This window comes from Otolemur garnettii, unplaced genomic scaffold, assembly GCF_000181295.1.
Source record: "Otolemur garnettii isolate 467f Iridium unplaced genomic scaffold, OtoGar3 scaffold00001, whole genome shotgun sequence".
NCBI classification, from domain to species: Eukaryota; Metazoa; Chordata; class Mammalia; order Primates; family Galagidae; genus Otolemur; species Otolemur garnettii.
This window is the reverse complement of record NW_003852396.1, coordinates 25,993,712-26,012,955: the sequence shown is the minus strand read 5'-3', so window position 1 is coordinate 26,012,955 and position 19,244 is coordinate 25,993,712. Positions and strand designations below refer to the sequence as shown.

Genomic DNA, 19,244 nt, shown 5'->3' with positions numbered 1-19,244 from the left:
GATTCGAACCCGCCACCTTAGGTGTACGTGGCTGGCGCCTTAGCCGGTTGAGCTATAGGCGCCGAGCCGCTGGGCTGGGCTTGAACCCACCACCTCCGGTATTTGGGGCTGGCGCCCTACTCCTAGAGCCACAGGCACCGCCCCGGGACCTGTTTTTTGATCATTTTTTTAAACATTGAAAGAACATTCCAAACATGAAGAACCCATTTCACATGATATGTAGTTTTAAATAATAGGAAGTTTATTTCTTCATACTCAGAAGTCACACAAACAGCATTAGTATGGAATATAATTATATATTCATCTAACTTTTTATTTTATACAAGGCATTATATTGGGGAAACAAACCAATAAGACCTAGTCATTGCCCTTTGGAAGCCCCTTAATAATGGGAGATGGTACAGACAAACAGTTCCATTGCCATGTGGTAAGTGGTATAGAAGAGAATGTACAAAGTGCTTTATAAGCTCAGGGGAGATATGGATTAACTTTGCTTAGAGGAATAAGGAAAAGCTTCATTGAAGAGGTGGTTTGCAGGAATATGATCACAGGGTGATGAAGAGTTCATTGATTATAGGTGGAAGAACAATAGTATAAGGAATCCCAGAGATGGATAGAATGTGGTAAGGTGGGCTTTGGGGAATGGTGAGCAGTTCAGCATGCCAAGATGCATGCGGCTGCATAGAGTTGGGTGCAGCAGGGTATTGTATACTTGGAAAGAAATGGATTCTTGAATGGTATGAAAATGATTTGGGGTCTTATCTTGTAGGGAGATAAAAACTACTAAAGGATTTTAGGTAGCACACTGACATGAGTAGATGTGAAGTAATTGTACTAGTAATGGGGTAGAGGGTAGAATAGAAGTGGAGAGACTGAAAGCATGGACATCTTTTAGGGGACTGTTGCTAAAATACAGGCAAGAGATAAGGCTTGACATGGGACAGAGCTTTTAAAAAAAGAAGGAAGACAGTCAGAGACCAATTCTTTGAGGAAGGATTGATAGGACTTACTGGGTATTAGGGCATGAGGTCAAGGATTACTTGATGACACAAGGTTTTAAATATAAACTATAAAACACAAGATTTGTTTGGTAAATATAACAGTATTATCGTTGCCTTTCAGGTGTTAGCTGTTCAGATGAAGAGGAAAAACCCAGAAAACGAAGGCGAACAAACTCTTCTAGCTCCTCTCCTGTTGTCCTAAAGGAAGTTCCAAAGGCCGTTGTTCCAGTTTCAAAGACGATCACTGTGCCTGTGAGTGGTAGTCCCAAGATGAGCAACATCATGCAGAGCATTGCCAACTCCTTACCACCCCACATGTCTCCTGTGAAAATAACCTTCACTAAACCATCAACACAGACAACAAACACAACAACACAGAAGGTATGTGTTGGAAGGCGTCTCTTTCAATTTTTTTTTCAGACAATATGATTCATATTTAATAAACATGCACTGAGTGCTTACTATGTGCTTGGCATTATGCTGGGGATGTTTACATCTCTTATTTTTATTCTGCACATAAAGCTTTGGGATAGGTATTGTTATTGTGTTTTTTGTAGATGAGGCTTAGTGAGGCTAAATGACTTGCCTAAGATGACATAGCTTATCAGATCTCTTAGTTACTTCTAAGAATTGTGCTCTATTTTATAATTGTAATGCCATTTGAAAAAAAAATATTAACCTATATTTGTAAGAACTGAGTTTTTGCTTTGCCAAAGTAATAAAGTTGTCAGGTGTATTCATAGAAGAAAAAAGACTATAAGTTAAATAACTGTTGTCATAGTTTTCAAATTCTTTGTATGCTATTAATTCATTCCTATATTCTTCTCTAAGTACGGCCAAGTCATCAGTATTTTGTCAATTTCATGTTATTAGACCCCTCTGTCTTCCCACACTAGGCTTATTGCATACTTACCTATTTAGGATCTCCCTTTGCCATTATTCTGATCTTCCTCTTTGTTAGTTTATTTATTCATTTGTTAGAGCATATTCTCCAGTAGCTTTCTGGTGTATGGTTAGATGGAAAGTAAGTTTCTTGAGATCTTGCCTGGTGGCTGCAAATTTCTTTATTCTACACTTCCACCTTCTTGGTAGTTTGGGTAAAGTATTCTAGGTTGGAAATCATTTTCTTTTTTTTTTTTTTGAGACAGAATCTCACTGTGTTGCTCTTGGTAGAGTGCCGTGGCGTCACAGCAACCTCAAACTCTTGGGCTTAAGCAATTATCTTGCCTCAGCCTCCCAAGTAGCTGGTACTACAGGTGCCTGCCACAATGCCTGGCTACTTTTTGTTTGTAGTTGGCATTGTTGGTTGGCAAGCCTGGGCTAGATTCGAACCCGCCACCTCTGGTGTATGTGGCTGGTGCCCTAGCCACTGAGCTATAGGCTCTGAGCCCTGCCTATTTTTTTTTGTTGTTGTTGTTGCAGTTGTCATTGTTGTTAAGCTGGCCTGGGCCAGGTTAGAACCCACCAGCCTTCGTGTATGTGGCTGGCGCCCTAACCACTTAGCTATGGGTGCCAAGCCTGGAAACCATTTTCTATGTGAATTTTGAAGGTCTGATCTGTTGGCTTCTGACTTCTAGTATTGCTTTAGGGAAGTCCAATGCCATTCTAGTTTCAGATCTTATTTTTCTCTTTGAAAATGTTTAGTAACTTTCAGAATTCTGAAATTTCAAGGTAATGTTCTTTGGTGTGGGTCTTTATTACCCATTAATTTGTGTTCTCAGTGGTCCCATGTATTCTGGACACTTTATGTTCTTTAATTCTATGAAATTTGGGGAATTTTTTTTTTTATATTTCTCTGTTTTCTCTTTTTGGATCACCTATTATTCATCTCTTGAATTGCCTGGATTGATCCTTTAATTTTCTTATCTTTTCTCCTTCCCATTTTCTCTTTCTTTTCTTTTTATTTTTTTCTTTTGCTTTTTCCCTATGCTAGTATAATGATTAAAAGCTGGGATGTCAGAACACACTTCCTGGATTAAAATTCTGGCTTTTACCACTTACTAGCTATGTGGCTGAGAAAACCAAACTCTAAACCTAAGTTTTCTCATCTGTAAAACAGGGAAAACAATATTATTTTATGGGTTTTGGGTGTCATTTATTTGATGAAATAATATATGAAAAACTTAAAATAGAGCCTGGCGCATAGTAAATGCTCTATAAATATTTTTCTCATCATTTAACTTCATTCTTCAGTACTTCTATAAAATTTATTTTTGCTCTCATTCTTTAAATTTCTAGTAACTCTTGTTCTTTAAAAGCTCGTGTTTTTTTTTTAATAGCATCCTGCCCTTTCATATAATCATTATATTCTCTTACCTCATGATATTCATTTTTTTTTTTTTTTTTGAGACAGAGTCTCACTCTGTCACCCTGGGTAGAATGCCATGATGTCACATCCCACAGTAACCTCAAACTCCATGGTTTGAGCAATCTTGTCTCAGCCTCCTGAGTAGCTGGGACTGCAGGTGCCTGCCACATCACCCAACTATTTTTTTTTTTTTCTTTCTATTTTTAGTAGACACGGGGTCTCCCTGTTGGCTCAGGGTGGTCTAAAACTCCTAAACTCAAGCAGTCTACCTGCCTTGGTCTCCCAGAGTGCTAGGATTATAGTCATGAGCCACCACACCATCCATGATAATTTTTTTTAATATTTTGTTTCATTTTCTCTAGCTTGCATATAAGTTCCTTTTTTCTATTTATTTTGATCTTTTTTTATTTCATTTGCCTTAAGTGTCTGGCTTTCTGCTTATATATGAAAGTAAGCACTAAAAAGATGATAGAAAGCTCTCTGTGTAAGGTTGGGACATGTGAATAGTGATTTTTCGCTGTAGATTAACCTAGCTGGGTTGTTTTGTTGAGGAACACTCACTACCCCTTAACCTTACCAGTTGTTACTCTCTTTAGGACTTTTTCTTGGACTGGTAAGATTGCCCAGAGAAGAATATTCTATTCTCCTACCTTGAGTTGTATAAGCCAGCCTCCAGTGTTTGGGAAGTAAGTAGAGGGAAAGGGCTAGGTAGGCTCACTAGTCATTGTGGAGACTTTACTTAACCCGTATGTTTTCAGTACAGTATCTGCCCCCCTTAGCCATGCCAGGTATCATCAGGTATCCGTGGATTCAGTTATCTTCAGGAAAATTAATTCATAGCCTTCCTTTCAAGTGAGGGAGAAAACTAGCTAAGGATCTAGATGCTTCTCAAACAGATTTGCAGCTAATTTTTCTCTCTTTAGTTCACCTTTCAACCCCCACTTCTGAAATTTTTGGTGCTCTAAATTCTTGAGTCTTTCTGGGGTTCACTAATACTAGTTGTCTTATTTAATAGCTATCTGTTCACTAACTTAGGTTTCCATTTTCTTGGATGTGCTTGATCCATTACCATTTGTTTTCCAGTTTCCAAAACTTTATAGCTATTGTCTCCTTGTCTGTTTTTCGTTTTGACCTTCTAGGTTTATGTGCCCCTTCTCCTAAACCTCCCCACCCCAAAACCAAATACCTTCATATTGTTTTAGGGGGATTTAGGGAAAAAAGTGGAGGCAAATTCTGTGTTCAGTTCATAGTTTTTCGATCTTTGAATTTTTAGTCCTGTGATAACTTTGATTTAAAGAACCTCTGAGTTTCCTAGGATGATATCATTCTATCATATATTAAAAATTGTTATTATTCTCTTAATAACTAGTAGTGAGCTGCTCTATGGGATGTAATTGTTTTCAGTCTGAGGATGAGGAATTATGATGTAGTATTAAAATCAAACTAGCATTCTTATAGTCAAAGAGTCCTGGATTGGAACCCTAGTTCTTATAGTATGACCTAAGATAAATTAGTCTTTCTAAATTTACTTTCTAATTAGGAGATTAGAATAATGCCAGTTTTATGAGGATAAAGTGAGATTGGCTATTCAAAGTACAACATAAGATATGTGTGTAGTAAAAAGTTAGTGTTCTTCCCTTGTAACTATTTTATGGAAAGTAATATTTTGTTTGTTACACTATTGATAATGAGTTGTGCTAAGTAAGTGAATTCATCAGTTCACTGAAATTTACCCTTAATCTATAGAAATTAACCATTTTGATGACTTTTTAAATGTTATACTGAACATGATTTTTACATTTTTTTTGATGATTTTAAGATCCTCCTGAATGTCATTTTTTATGTGCTATTTTAATGCTCTATATGCTTTTGGGGCTTGCTCTCTATTCGGTGGCCTCAGCCTGCTATGCTCTGAATTTTTAAGTCTACTTAGTATAATGTTTTTATTGCCTTCATCACTGGATCTTATTTTCTCAGTAATTCTTCTTCCTCCCTTCTCATCTACTTTAATTTGGTATTTGAAAAATAGTAAAGCAAAACTATTATCTAAAAGAGCACCTACTTCTCATCCATATCCTTCTATTCCCTTACTCTTTTTTATTTTATTCATTATACTTTTAACTAGTTGATTTTAATATTGCAAAGTTGTTTACCTTCTATTTCTTCCATTGGCTATACACCATGGAAAGTAGAGACTCTGTCTTCTTTATTACTGTATTCTCTAGTGTTTAGAACAGTGCCTGGCATGTAGTACACATAGTTGCTAATTAATATTTGTTGAATGAATGAATGAATGAATAAATACCTTAGATCTGGTGGCAACATTGGCTCTGCTACCTCTTTTGAGCCTCAGTTTGCTTATTAAATAAAGATGATAATAGTACTGTTTATCATTACTGGGAAAATGAAATGAGGTGATTCATATAAAATATTTAAAATAATACATATAACGAGGGGTCAGTTAATGTAATTAACTTTCCAATCTTTGGTAGACATATATAAAAATAATTGTAGATAAGGGTTCACCTATAAGTGAGGTCTGTGGACTTTTTTTTTCTTAACAATTCATTGACTTTATCATATCTTTTGTTTCATTTTGTTTCCTCTGACTTTTTAGTTGAGAATGGATAGTTGAGGTTTTCAGACTTTAGAAGAGGGCATATTTACCTCCACAGTTGTAGATGAGCCTACTATGAGATTTTAGGCTCAGAACCTTAAATGTGTCTTATCGTGTCTGAAAGTGTAAACAATTAAAATAAACTAAAAATAAGACTCATTCATTCACCAAATATTTATTAAGCATCTGCTATATTCTAATGTAAAACTGTGTACTTTTTTACTTCATGTGTACTCAAATGCCATCAGTTGTGATGGCAAACTGAATAGGTAGGACTAATAGATATTCTTAGGATTTTTTGTTGTTGTTGTTTGTTTTCTTTTTGCTGGGTAACTGAATTTTTCGGAAATCTATCCAAGGCTTTTGCCATTATTATATGCACCTTGGGTTTTTCACAAATCGTATGTAAGGCAACTTAGGAATTACTTTAGGTGAAATGACTTTTAAATATATTTATGAATTTGTGGGTTTATTCAAATTCAAATAGGTCATATGTTTTCAGGGTAGACCAGTTTCCACCTATATTAATGTAGTGCCTTCATTTTAAATATAACTTAAATGCAGCACTTATATAAAAAAGCAGCAGAATATAGCTTTATGCTTTCATGTGCTTGATTGATATTTTTCATTTTGTCCTTAGGGTGCAAGTCCCAGCACTCTTAAGGAGTTTTTGTGAGTGCTAGAAGGTCAGTAATTTGAATTATGGCCTGAATAAACACTGTTTGGTTCACTTGGTTTCAAAACCCCTATATTTACCCTATTGTACTAAGTTACTTTAAAGTGCAAGTAGGTTTTCTCTGGGGTGGAGCTCTAATTTTGGATATCCCCTTTTTGGATCAGAAATCATCTTACAGACTGAAATCTCAAAATATGGTTTATCATTTGTATCTGTAACCTAAAACCTACTTTAAAGATGCTGGATTTATTTTGCTGTCTTAATGTTAGAAGCCTACCTGCATACTCTAGTTATGAAATTACAAATACTGTATTTGACACAAGTATAAACAATTCCCCTTCCCCTGCCCATGACAGACATTGCTAATTAACTATGGCGTACTTTCCTTCTAAGCCTTGGCGAATCCACATCTGTACCTCACAGTCCTTATAAGCATTGTGCTCCAGGAAGCTACTACTCTTGGTTCAGAACTGGCAAACATGGGACCTAATTGCCTTTTACTACTATAATTTGTTTGGCTATGGTAGTAGCTATGAGTTCTTAGGATTCTGCGAGGTAACAGAATTTGGGGAAATGATAAAGGAAAATTCTCATTGAAATACATTTCCCAATTGATTTGATGTGTAATGTCTTTACTGATATCTTTTTAATATTTATTAAGTAATAATAAGCTACTAAATAAGTACCATTTGTTGACTACCAAATATTGACCACCTGCTATGTGCCTAGCACTATGTCAGATGCTTAATATCATTATCTCATGTAATCCTTGTAATGATTTTGCAAGGTAGGTATTATTATCCCCATTTTATAGATAAAAATTGGAACCCAGAGATTTTTAACATGACTGGGGCCTGCCATTTATAAATGGCAGAGGCAGGATCTAAGTGCAGGTTTATTTGACTTCAGCTTGTGGTCGTTTAACCATGTTGGTTTGCTTCTCAGTTTGTATGATTGATAGTTGTTTTTCTGATAATTCTATGTAGGTATTTATTGATCAAGTCTACATGTAAGTATGCTGGTCAACTCTATATAGGTGTTTACTGGTCAAGACTTAGGTATCTTTCTTGACTCCTCAAGTAATTAGCAAACTCTTTAAAGTAATAACAAGTACTTATCTCTTATAATTCTCTAGCTCTGGAGATAAATAACAATATTAAACTCAAAGTTTCTTTGAGATGTAGGTGTTGAGTACAGACATATTCAGTAATTATTGACTAATTAATGTCAGTCCATCTTTACTTTAGAACTGACATAAAAATTAAAAAGAATTTTTCCCTTAAATTCTTTAGGTTTTTCAAAACAGTTTTCTGTGCAAGGTAGGTACAAATAATTTCGGTGAATGGATAATGTGCTTTGTTTTGTGTTTCACTATGCTACCATTATCTCACCCCAGAATACAGCTGTGTTACTACGGATTTATAAATGAGTTTTGTTTTCTTAACTGTAAAATGGGGATAATAATAGTATCAATGTCACAGGATTTTTGGGAGATTTAATAAGCTAATACATATTAGCTATAGGGGCTATTCTTGATTCTGTACTTTTCCTTAACCTGCCATTTCCTTCCATTCATCAACAAATCCTATTCTTTACCTTTAAAAATAATCTGAATCTGCTCACTTCTCTTTTTTCTCCTATCAGCACCAAGTCCAGACAGCCTCTACTACTTATTGCTTAGTCTACTGCAATAGCTTCTTAACAGGTCTCACTACTTCCACTCTTGGACTCTCACCACATAGCAAGTACAGTGATCTTTTAAAATACAAATCAGATTTTGTTTTTCGCTACTTAAAATGTTCCCTTGGCTTCCCAGTAAACTTAGTATAAAATCTAAATTCTTTACTCTATTTAATCTGGCTTTTGTTTACTTTTTTCAACACCTTTTTATCCTATATTGCTTTTGCTTCACTAGCTGTCTTTCTGTTTTTAATTACATCAAGTTAGTTCTGACTTTTATTTTATAGTGTTCTCTCTGTTTGAAGTGCTTTGTTCCCTAGATCATTTATAGCTATGCTAGCTGAACTTTGGTATCTCTTTACTGATACTTTTTTCCTCCATTCTTCCTGTCAACCTATGAACATATCTTGTTTTTTTAACCTTAAAATATAGTAGAACCCCCATTGTTGACCACCTTCCTACATTGACTACCTCCTTAAGTTGACCAGTTTATAACAGGCCCTTGAGTGTCAACTTACAGAAGTTCTGCTATATTCAGAATCTGTTCACTCTTCATCACTCTCACCATAAATACTCTAGTCACTATGATCTCTGGTTTGCTGTAGGAGCTTTTGTAATTTCACTGCCCTATTATATTTTCATCAATATGTAGCCAATAGAGTAATGATTACTGTAAAAAAGACATTTTTTTAGAACAGTTTTAGATTTAAAGAAAAACTGAGAAGATGATGCAGAGTTTCTATATACCCAGTACCCAGCTTCCTCTATTTTTTTTGGTTTTTACCTATTGTCTTTTTTTGTTCCAGGATACCACATTATATTCCCTTGTCATGTCTCCTTAGGTTCCTCTTGATTGTGAAAGTTTCTCATACTGTCCTTGTTTTTGATAACTTTTGACAGTTTTGAGGAGTAATGGTCAAGTATTTTGTAGATGCTTCACTGTTAGAATTTAATGTTTTTCTCATGATTAGACTAGGATTATGGGGTTTTTTTGAGGAAGATGGGAGAAAGTGCCAGTTTTATCATACCATATCAAGGGTGTATACCATCAATATGATCTTACTTCATCTAGTCCTCCATTACTTCCCTGCAGTTGTCACCTATTATTCTCTGCCTTATAAATTCCTATCCCATTTATTAGGAAGAAACTTTGAAGTTTCTTGAACATACCTAGGTTGCTTCTGATTTAGGGCCTGCTCCCTGTTTTATTGGATGCTCTTCTATGTAGCATTATGGTTTGTATCCCTATTTCTTCTGGTTTCTGCTCAAACATCACCTTAGAGAAGTCTTTATCAAATATATATATATGTGTGTGTGTGTATATATATATATATTTTTTTTTTTTTTGCAGATTTTTGACCGGGGCCAGGTTTGAACCTGCCACCTCTGGTATATGGGGCCAACGCCCTACTCCTTTGAGCCACAGGCGCCACCCAATCAAATATGTTTTTAAAAAATCATAGCATGCCCATCATTCTTTATTCCCTTATTGTACTTTATGTTGCTTCCATTTGTCTCTGTATAACATATTTTCTTTTCTGTTTACTATTTATCTCTCCCTACTAGAATGTAAACTTTCTTAAAGTATGAACTTTGTTTTATTCACTCTTCTGTTCCCCAGCATTTAGAACCATGCCTGGCACATAGTAGGTGCTCAATAAATATGCATAAATGAACAAATATTTAAATTACTTTCTAGAAAGATTGTGCCAATTTATATTCCCTAAGCAGTATATTGAAATGTTTATATCTTGCAAAGTACTGAATGTTATCTTCTAGAATATTTGGTAAAAATTGTTGCTATTAAATACATTTTGATGGTTATTAGTAAAGGAGAGCTTTTGTATGTTTTTAGGTGTATATTTCTCTCTGTTGAATTGTTTCTTCATGTTTCATAAGCTATTTTTATGTTGTATGTGACTAGGAGTCTAGATATATTAGTAGTACAGTGCGTATGTGAAAATAACTTATTTTCCTTTCCTTAGGTTATTATAGTGACCACATCACCAAGTTCAACCTTCGTGCCCAACATTCTCTCCAAATCCCATAACTATGCAGCAGTCACTAAGCTTGTACCAACGTCAGTCATTGCTTCCACAACCCAGAAGCCGCCAGTTGTTATAACTGCCTCACAGTCCTCTCTGGTCAGTAGTAGCAACAGTGGCAGCAGCAGTTCTACACCCTCACCTATTCCTAATACAGTTGCAGTAACAGCTGTGGTGTCCTCTACCCCATCAGTGGTCATGTCAACAGTAGCGCAAGGTGAGTGGTGCTTCATCATTTAATTCTGTTGGTGGTGGTATATGGGAGTTTTGAAGAAATCTCTTTGGGTATATTTTTCTGCTGTGGGTATGAAGATCCTTACTATTAGGTCAGAGATTAATACTCTTGCCTTTGCCCTTCTTCCCCCAGTCTGAAATGGCCAGAGTGGGTTACTCAGTTTTCTTATGTTAATATGCTTACCTCAAGTTCTTTTTTTCAAGTGAAAAGTACCTAGGCAATTAAAATTCACAAAATATAGGCTAAATTTTGTCAAATTTTAAATGAGAAACTTAAAATTATATTACTATAAGTTCTTTAGAGGAAATCCAAGTACATAACCTTTTCAAAGTAAGTGATAAGAAGTATGGAGAAGAAGATGGTTTCAAGGACTTGCTATTTGCCTTTTCTTCATTCTCCTAAATTTTTCTGTATTGGTAGGTAATAGAAGTATTGGGAAGAGGAATTGAGAGTTGAACTCAAGTATAATTGCTACTTAATAGCAGAGGAAAGGAAATGTGGAAACTTCAGTTCCATTTTTAGCTTAAATCAGTTCTTTATAGCTTTGTGTTTATCCCATATGAAAGACAAGTAGGATACTACCAGAAATTTTGTGGCCAGGCCCAGTGGCTCATGCGTAATCCCAGCAATTGGGAGACCAAGGAGGGTGCATCGCCTAAAGTTCAAGACCCTGTCTCTAAAAATAGCCAGGCATTGTGGCGAGCACCTGTAGTTCCAGCTACTTGGGAGGTTGAGGCAAGAGGATCACTTAAACCCAAGAGTTTGAGATTGCTGTGAGCTAAGATGCCACAGCACTCTACGAAGGGTGACCAAATGCGACTCTGTCTCAAAAGAAAAGAAATTTTCTTTTTACACTGTTGATAACTCTTAAGACAGGGATCAGAGGAAAACATTTATTAAACAGAATTCATACTCATGTTTCTAGTCTGTCACAGGGAGCACAGAAAATATAGAAGGGTACTTTATATTAGTTTTCATTGAATTTTACTCAAATAATACATGTCTTTGGGTTAAGACAGACTGGGGCTTGGAAATATTCTAGTTTATGAACTAGTAATGGATGCAAACACTCAAATATGAAAACACAGTGCCTCGATTGCTTTAGTAATGTGTAATTTGTTCTGTACAACTGTTAGCAAGGAAGAGGTTACACAGATATGGATACAGTTAATATTCTTTCACTCTATAGCAGTTATGGTAGGATATGGGAGCACCTGTCATTTTTTGGCTCTCATACCCATTTACTGGTCTTAGTCAATGACAGGAAATAGCAGGCCTTAAATTTCCTTTCATGTATTAACATAAGTAATTTAAAAAATCATCCCAACATTTCTATTTATACAACAATAATATTGTTAAATATAGAAATAATTTTTCTGTCTTTTTTTTTTTTTTTTTTTTTGAGATAGAGTCTTACTCTATTGCCTAGGCTAGAGTGCAGTGTCATCAGTCTAGCTCACAACCTCAAACTCCTGGGCTCAAGAAATCCTCCCAGTTTGGCCTCCCAGAGCACTAGGGTTACAGGTGTTAGCCATGGTGCCTGGCCTAGGAATGTTTTTTTTTTTTTTTTTTTTGAGACAGTTTCACTTTTTCACCCCAGGTAAAGTGCTGTAGTATCATAGCTCACAGCAGTCCCAAACTCTTGGGCTCAAGTGATCCTCTTGCCTTAGCCTCCCAAGTAGCTGAGACTACAGGTGCCCAGCACAACACCTAGCTAGATTTTTTTAGAGATGAGGACTCACTCTTACTCAGGCTGGTCTTGAACTCCTGAGCTCAAGCAATCCACCTGCCTCAGCCTCTCAGAGTGCTAGGATTACAGTTGTGAGTCACCGCACCTGACTTAGAAATAATTTTTATAGAGCCTGTTTGAAATGCTGTTTGCAAACATGTTCCAAATTCACTATTTCACAATTTGAAAGTGAGAGAAGGAAAGGCCACCTACTCTTCACCTGACTATCCCTATATCAAAACTAATATAAGTTATCACCTATTGATAATTGTTTCCCCTTCCAGTGTTCACAAGTTTGCTAAAGTTTTACTGTCTTAAAAAGATTACTTTTCTTTTGAGGAAGATGTTATTATTTGAGATGAGAGGTGTTTCTCTTCATCACTAATAAAATATTTTCAGGCAAATGAATATTCCATGCTTCTATTTTACATTCTTAGTTTTCTCTAGGTATTCTCTGAACTCTTGGGAACTTACGACTTTCCTCATTTTCTCTTTTACTTTTCAGCATTTTATATATCTCTTTGAGCCTTAAGTATTTTTAGGGGAGCTGGATATAACATCTCAGAGATTTGTCTTAAAGTCTCTGGAAGTTAATAGAGAATGAAAAGTAAAAGTAACTGTTCTGTAGATACTCAAGGACATTATGTAACTACTTTGTTTCCATTTGAGATATTTAATTTAGATATTATTAGTGCTAAGAAATGAAAGCATTTTATTTTTTAAAGTGTAAATATTAGTGGAAATGGCAATACACAGATTACATTTGTGATTCTAACTGCAAGTCTTCTTTAGCACTCCTATTTGGGTATCTGGGAGACAAGGAAACAGTACATGTTTTTATTATCAATTAGAGACAAGACTGTTTTGGGACTGAAGTATCTTTAGTTATTCTTATAGGGGCAGCTGGTGGTAGAGGGAAAAGGATCTTAGTAGCATAACTTGGTGACTGTATGTTAATAAGGATAGAGATCCAGATACAACATTAATAATAGGGTTTTGTTTCTTAACTTATGGTCTCTTTTTCTTCTTTTTCCTTGCAATTTATTTGTCAAAGAAATAAGTCATTTTTCCTGAGAGTTTTCTGTAATTTTCAAGAATGTCCAACATGTGGGCCACATGTAGATTATTTGAGACTGTTTTGCTTATCTCTGGTGTCTGATCTTTTGAAAAGTATGCAAAGAACTTTCTTTTGCTCATCAGCTTTTGTTAGTGATTGTGTATTTAATGTGTGGCCCAAGACAACTCTTATTTGTGTGGCAGAAAAGAAAAAAGGTTAGACATCCCTGGCTAGATTTTCCTGATTTCATTCATCTCTGTGGTGTGGTTTAAGCCCTCCTAGTCCATGTGTTTGCATAAAACTGGTAGTTAAACCTAAAAACTTAATCAGACTCAAGTCTGTTTTTGGAGAAAGAAGGAATTAACATTTTTATAAGTAGTATAGTGTATTTCCCTTGCATCATTTTAAGAGGTAAATGATGTCTGGTTTTTCTCTTTAGTGATGTTAACATTGGCCAGTGGATACTAGTGTTACAAGCGTTTTTTTGGAGACCCATAGAGTGCTGTGGTGTCATAGCTCACAGCAACCTCAAACTCTTTTGGGCTTAAGCGATTCTCCTGCCTCGCCTCTCAAGTCGGTGGAACTACAGGTGCCTGCCACAACATCTGGGTATTTTTTGGTTGTAGTTGTCATTGCTGTTTGGCAGGCCTGGGCTGGGCTTGAACCCACCACCTCTGATGTATGTGGCTGGCACCCTAGCTATTTGAGCTATAGGCGCTGAGCCCTTACAAGAGGTTTTAAAAACTCTTTTTTTTTTTTTTTTTGAGACAGAGCCTCAATCTGTCCCCCTGGGTATAGTGCCATGGCATCACAGGTCACAGCAACCTTCAACTCCTGGGCTCAAGCAAGTCTCCTGCCTCAGCCTCCCAAGTAGCTGGGACCACAGCTGCCCGCCACAACACCCAGCTATTTTTTTGTTGCAGCCATCATTGTTGTTTGGTGGGCCCGGGCTGGTTTCGAATTCAGCACCTTAGGTTTGTAGCTGGTGCCTTAGCCACTTGAGCCACAGGCGCCAAGCCTTTAAAAACTATTTTTACTTGGGCGGTGCCTGTGGCTCAAAGGACTAGGGCACCAGCCCCATATACTGGAGGTGGCAGATTCAAACGACCTGGCCAAAAACTTCAAAAAAAAAAAACTATTGACACTCCTTGCCTAGATCCATTATTTTACTAGTTATTGCAACTTGAATTTTATCTTTGTTTTCTTCATTCATTAACTGGAATTCTTCTTCTCTTCTCTTCTCAAGATGGAGTCTTGCTTTAAAGTTGGGACTGTAGGCATGTGCCATAATGCCCAGCTAATTTTTAAAAAAAATTTTTACAGACAGGGTCTTGTGTTACTCAGGTTGGTCTTAACTCCTGGCCTTAAATGATCCTCCTACTTTAGTCTCCTAAGTAATTGGGATTATAGGTTCAAGATACTATACTTGGCCCTAGGCTTCTAAATTCTTTTTTTTTTTTTTTTTTTTTTTTGCTTCTAAATTCTTTTGACATGACATCAGTCTTTGATAGCATCCTTATTTTGTGATATGATGAGGGTACCAAATAAATGTATGCACATTTTAAGAAAGGAAAAAAACTGTATTAAATCTGTAATACCCAAGTCACATTTGACTTCTGCAATCACAAGAAGTAGTCAACATAATTTGTATTTATCTTTTGTTATCAGTGTTACAATTTTAATACAGTTTTTCCCTTTCTTAAAATGTGAATAATTTTTTTTATCCTCTGTATTTGGAATAAAAAGTTTATATTCTATTTGGTATCATGCTTTCTTGATAAAACATTGCTTCATTAAGTCTTCTATTTTTCTGTAATTATCTTATTTTCAGTAGTATTTAGTAATACTTTTAGTATTGTTGCATAAATTATTTCCTTATTGTTGGATATTTAATGTTTTTCCAGGATTTGAAATTTTAGATTGAATTATAGTGAATATATTTGTGAATTTAATTGAGCCTTATATTTCTTAGAACCAGCACTTGGTTCATTACCAAGTGAAATGATTGGAGTTTTTTTTGCAGAGTTTGCTAAGTCCTGTATTTTATCTCCCTGAAGTGTACTATATTGGACTATTCCACTAGTATCTGGCCACTATTAAGTCCTTACTCTTTTTGATTTAAAAAAAAAATGGGATTGGGAGAAAAATTTCTAGGACTTAAAAAAATAATTGAATAGCATATTACTTATCCAGTATACTTTGAGCATTCTTAACCTGGAAATCAGAAATGTTCCATGATCTAAAACTTTTTGAGCTCCATCTGATGATGCAAGTGGAAAATTCCACACTTGACCTCATGTGATGAGTAACAGTTAAAACACAGACACAAAGCACACAGTTTATTCAGTGTGCCTAAGGGAAATAAAAGACCTTTCCAGGGAAGGAGGTGGAGGAAGATGGCTGAATAAAAATCTCTTATCATCCCTGTCTCTCCACAAAAACACCTAATTCAACAACTATCCATCCAAAGCGAGCCCCTTCAGAAGAACCAAAAAATCAGGTGAGCAATCATAGTAACTAACTTTAACATTATATCAAGGAAAGAGGCACTGAAGAGGGCAGAAAAGATAGTCTTGCATTGCCTATGCCATCCCTCTCCCATCCTTCAGAAGCACTAGCACCCTGAGTTGGAGAGAGAACTGTGTGCCAGGGAAGAGAGAGCAAAGGGATTAGGGGGCTTTTAAATGGAACTCAGAGTGACCCTGACACAGGGGAACATGGTATAGGGCATAATTTTGCCAGTATCCAGGAAGAGAATGTTTTGATCAGCCTGCCAGAGGGAAATCCTCTGCCCCAGAAATAAATCCACATATCAATAGTGAACTTATCTTCAGCAAAAGTGCCAAGTACATGCAGTGGGGAAAGGATAGGCTCTTCAGTAAATGATGCTGGGAAAACTAGATAGCTATATGCAGAACAATGAAACTAGACCCTTTTTTTTCACTGTATTTAAAAATCAAATCAAAGTGCATTAAACACTTAAATTTAGGACCTGAAAGTATGAAACTACTAAAGGAAAACATTGGGGGAAATGCTCAGGACATTGGTCTGGGCAAGGACTTCAAGAGTAATACTCCCAAAGCATAGCAACCAAAGCAAAATTAGACAAATGGGATCACATCAAGCTAAAAAGCTTCTGCATAGCAATGGAAACAACAAAAGGAAGACACAACTGACAGAATTGGAGAAAATATTTGCAAACTACTCATCTGACAAGGGAATTAATAACTAGAATATATATCCAACAACTCAATAGAAAATAATCACATAATAAATGGGCAAAAGATCATAATACATATTTCTCAGAAGAAGACATACAAATGGCCAACAGGTGTATGACAAAATGCTCAACATCATTAGTCACTAGAGAAAAGCGGATCGAAACTGTAGTGAGGTATCATTTCATTCCTGTTAAAATGGCTTTTATCAAAAAAGCAATAACAAATGCTGGTGAGGATGTAGAGAAAGGGGAACCTCAAACTATTGCTGAGAGTATAAATGAGTGCAACTGCTATGGAAAACAGTATGAAAGTTTCTCAAAAAACTAAAAATAAAACTATCATATGACCTAAGAATTCTACTGCTAGGTGGCACCTGTGGCTATGTGGGTAGGGCGCTGGCTCCATATACCGAGGGTGGCGGGTTCAAACCCAGCCCTGGCCATACTGCAACAAAAAAATAGCTGGGCATTGTGCAGGTGCCTGTAGACCCAGCTACTTGGAGGCTGAAGCAAGAGAATCACCTAAGCCCAGGAGTTGGAGGTTTCTGTGAGTTGTGTGACACCACGGCACTCTACCGAGGGCAATAAAGTTAGATTCTGTCTCTACAAAAAAAAAAAAAAAAAAAGAGAATTCTACTGCTGGGTATGCTGGGTACCCTTCCTATCGAAAGGAAGGGAATTCAGTATATTGAAAAGATGTCTGCACTCCTATATTTATTGCAGCACTATTCACAATAGCCAAGATAGAGAATTAACCTAAATGTCCATCAACAGATGATGGATAAAGAAGTTGTGGTTCATATACATAATGGAATATTATGTACTATAAGAAAGAATGAAATCTGCTATTTGTAACAACATGGATGGCATTGGAAAACAGTATGTTGAGTGAAATATGCCAAGCACAGAGAAACAAATCTTGCATGTTCTCATTCATATGTGGGAGCTAAATATTAATGATGTCTGGGAGACAGACTAGAGTGATGGTTACCAGAGGCTGGGAAGGGTAGTGATGAGGGGAGCATAAAACAGGGATAATCAATATGTTTAAAAATATAGTTAGATAGTTAGATAGAATGAACAATATTTGATAGCATAACAAAGTGTCAGTAATCAACAGTAAGTTAGGGTATAATTTAAAATAAGTAAAAAAGTGGAATTATAGTGTTCTTAACACAAAACAATGTAAAATACCTGAGGTGAAGGATACCCCAGTTACCCTGATTTGATTAATTGAGACTGTATGTCTATATCACACATACCCTAGAAACATATACACTATTATGTGTACCTATAATTAATAATTTAAAAGACCCTTTCATCCCCCATAAGCTGTTTCTTTCCTTGTATGCCTAGATTCCCCTATGCAGGGGCACTCACAAAGGGTAATTAAGGGTGGTGCCTGTGGCTCAGTGAGTAGGGCGCCAGCCCCATATACTGGAGGTGGCAGGTTCAATCCCAGCCCCAGCCAAAAACTGAAAGAAAAACAACAACAACAACAACAAAAACCAAAGAGTAATTAAATGCAGGCTGGAAGCACCAATGATAGGCTTCCCAAAATGTCCTATATGAGGCCAAGACCTAGATCCATTACTTAGGGTATTTTTTGCTTATTCTCTGTTCTGTTGTAAAGGTATTATTGAAAATGTCCAAAAGGACTGCAGATAGTCCTGTGGGATAACAGTGATAAGAACAAGTTATCTTTATAGCACAGAAAGTCAATCTGGACAGTGGTGTAAATGGGAAACATCTTACAGAAAAGTATAGTGTTGGAATGAACACCCATATATGACTTGAAGAAACAGGAAGACAAAGCTGTTGAAGTTCTGTACTGAATGTGATAAACAGAAGTTAATGAAAAACAGAAAAACACTACGTGAAGCTAAAAATGAAGATCTCAATCATGTATTGAAAGAGTAGGTCTATCAATGTTGCAATGAACTCATGCCACTCATGGCATGCTGATCATGAAACAAGGAGTTATTGTAATGAACTGAAAATTGAAGGGAACTGAATATTCAACAGGCTTGTTGTGGAAATTTATTTATGTATTTTGAGACAGAGTCTCAGCTGTTCCCCTGGGTAGGGTGCTGTGGCATCACAGCTCACAGCAACCTCAATTTCTTGGGCTTAAGTGATTCTCTTGCCTCAGCCTCCCAAGTAGCTGGGACTAGGCGATAGAGTAGTGAGGGTAACAGAGATAATGCCCGGCTATTTTTTTTTTTTTTTTTTTAGCTGGCCTAGGCTGGGTTTGAACCCAAGCCTCAGTGTATATGGCTGGCGCCCTACCCACTAAGCAATGGGCACCACCCTTGTTGCAGAAATTTAAGAAGAAATGGCATTAAATTTTAGAAAATTTGTTATAATGAAATATCTGCTGATCATGAAGCATCAAGAAATTCAGTGATATGTTCACCAGGATCTTTCCTGATGAAAATCTGATGCCAGAATAAGTCAGTAATGCTGATGGTACATCATTGTTTTGGTGTTGTTGCCCCTAGAAAGGCACCAACTATAGCTAAAGAGACAGCTGCTACAGGAATCAAGGTTACCAAGGACAGAATAACTGTGCTGGAAGTGTTAATGCAGAAGGCACACCTAAGTATAAACTTGCTATGATAAACAAAAGCATCTTTCCTGTTTTCTTTTGGTTTTGTTTTTTTTGTTTTTTTTTTT

General features: G+C 36.3%; 1 protein-coding gene across 1 annotated transcript in view; it reads left to right on the top strand.

Moving 5' to 3' along the window:
* Window positions 1-19,244, top strand: part of EMSY (EMSY, BRCA2 interacting transcriptional repressor) — a 106,660-nt gene that overhangs the window by 20,698 nt on the left and 66,718 nt on the right. The window contains exons 8-9 of the mRNA XM_012803220.2: window positions 1,123-1,382; window positions 10,268-10,544. Coding sequence (XP_012658674.1) covers window positions 1,123-1,382; window positions 10,268-10,544 — 537 coding nt within the window. The remainder of the gene's footprint in view (window positions 1-1,122; window positions 1,383-10,267; window positions 10,545-19,244) is intronic.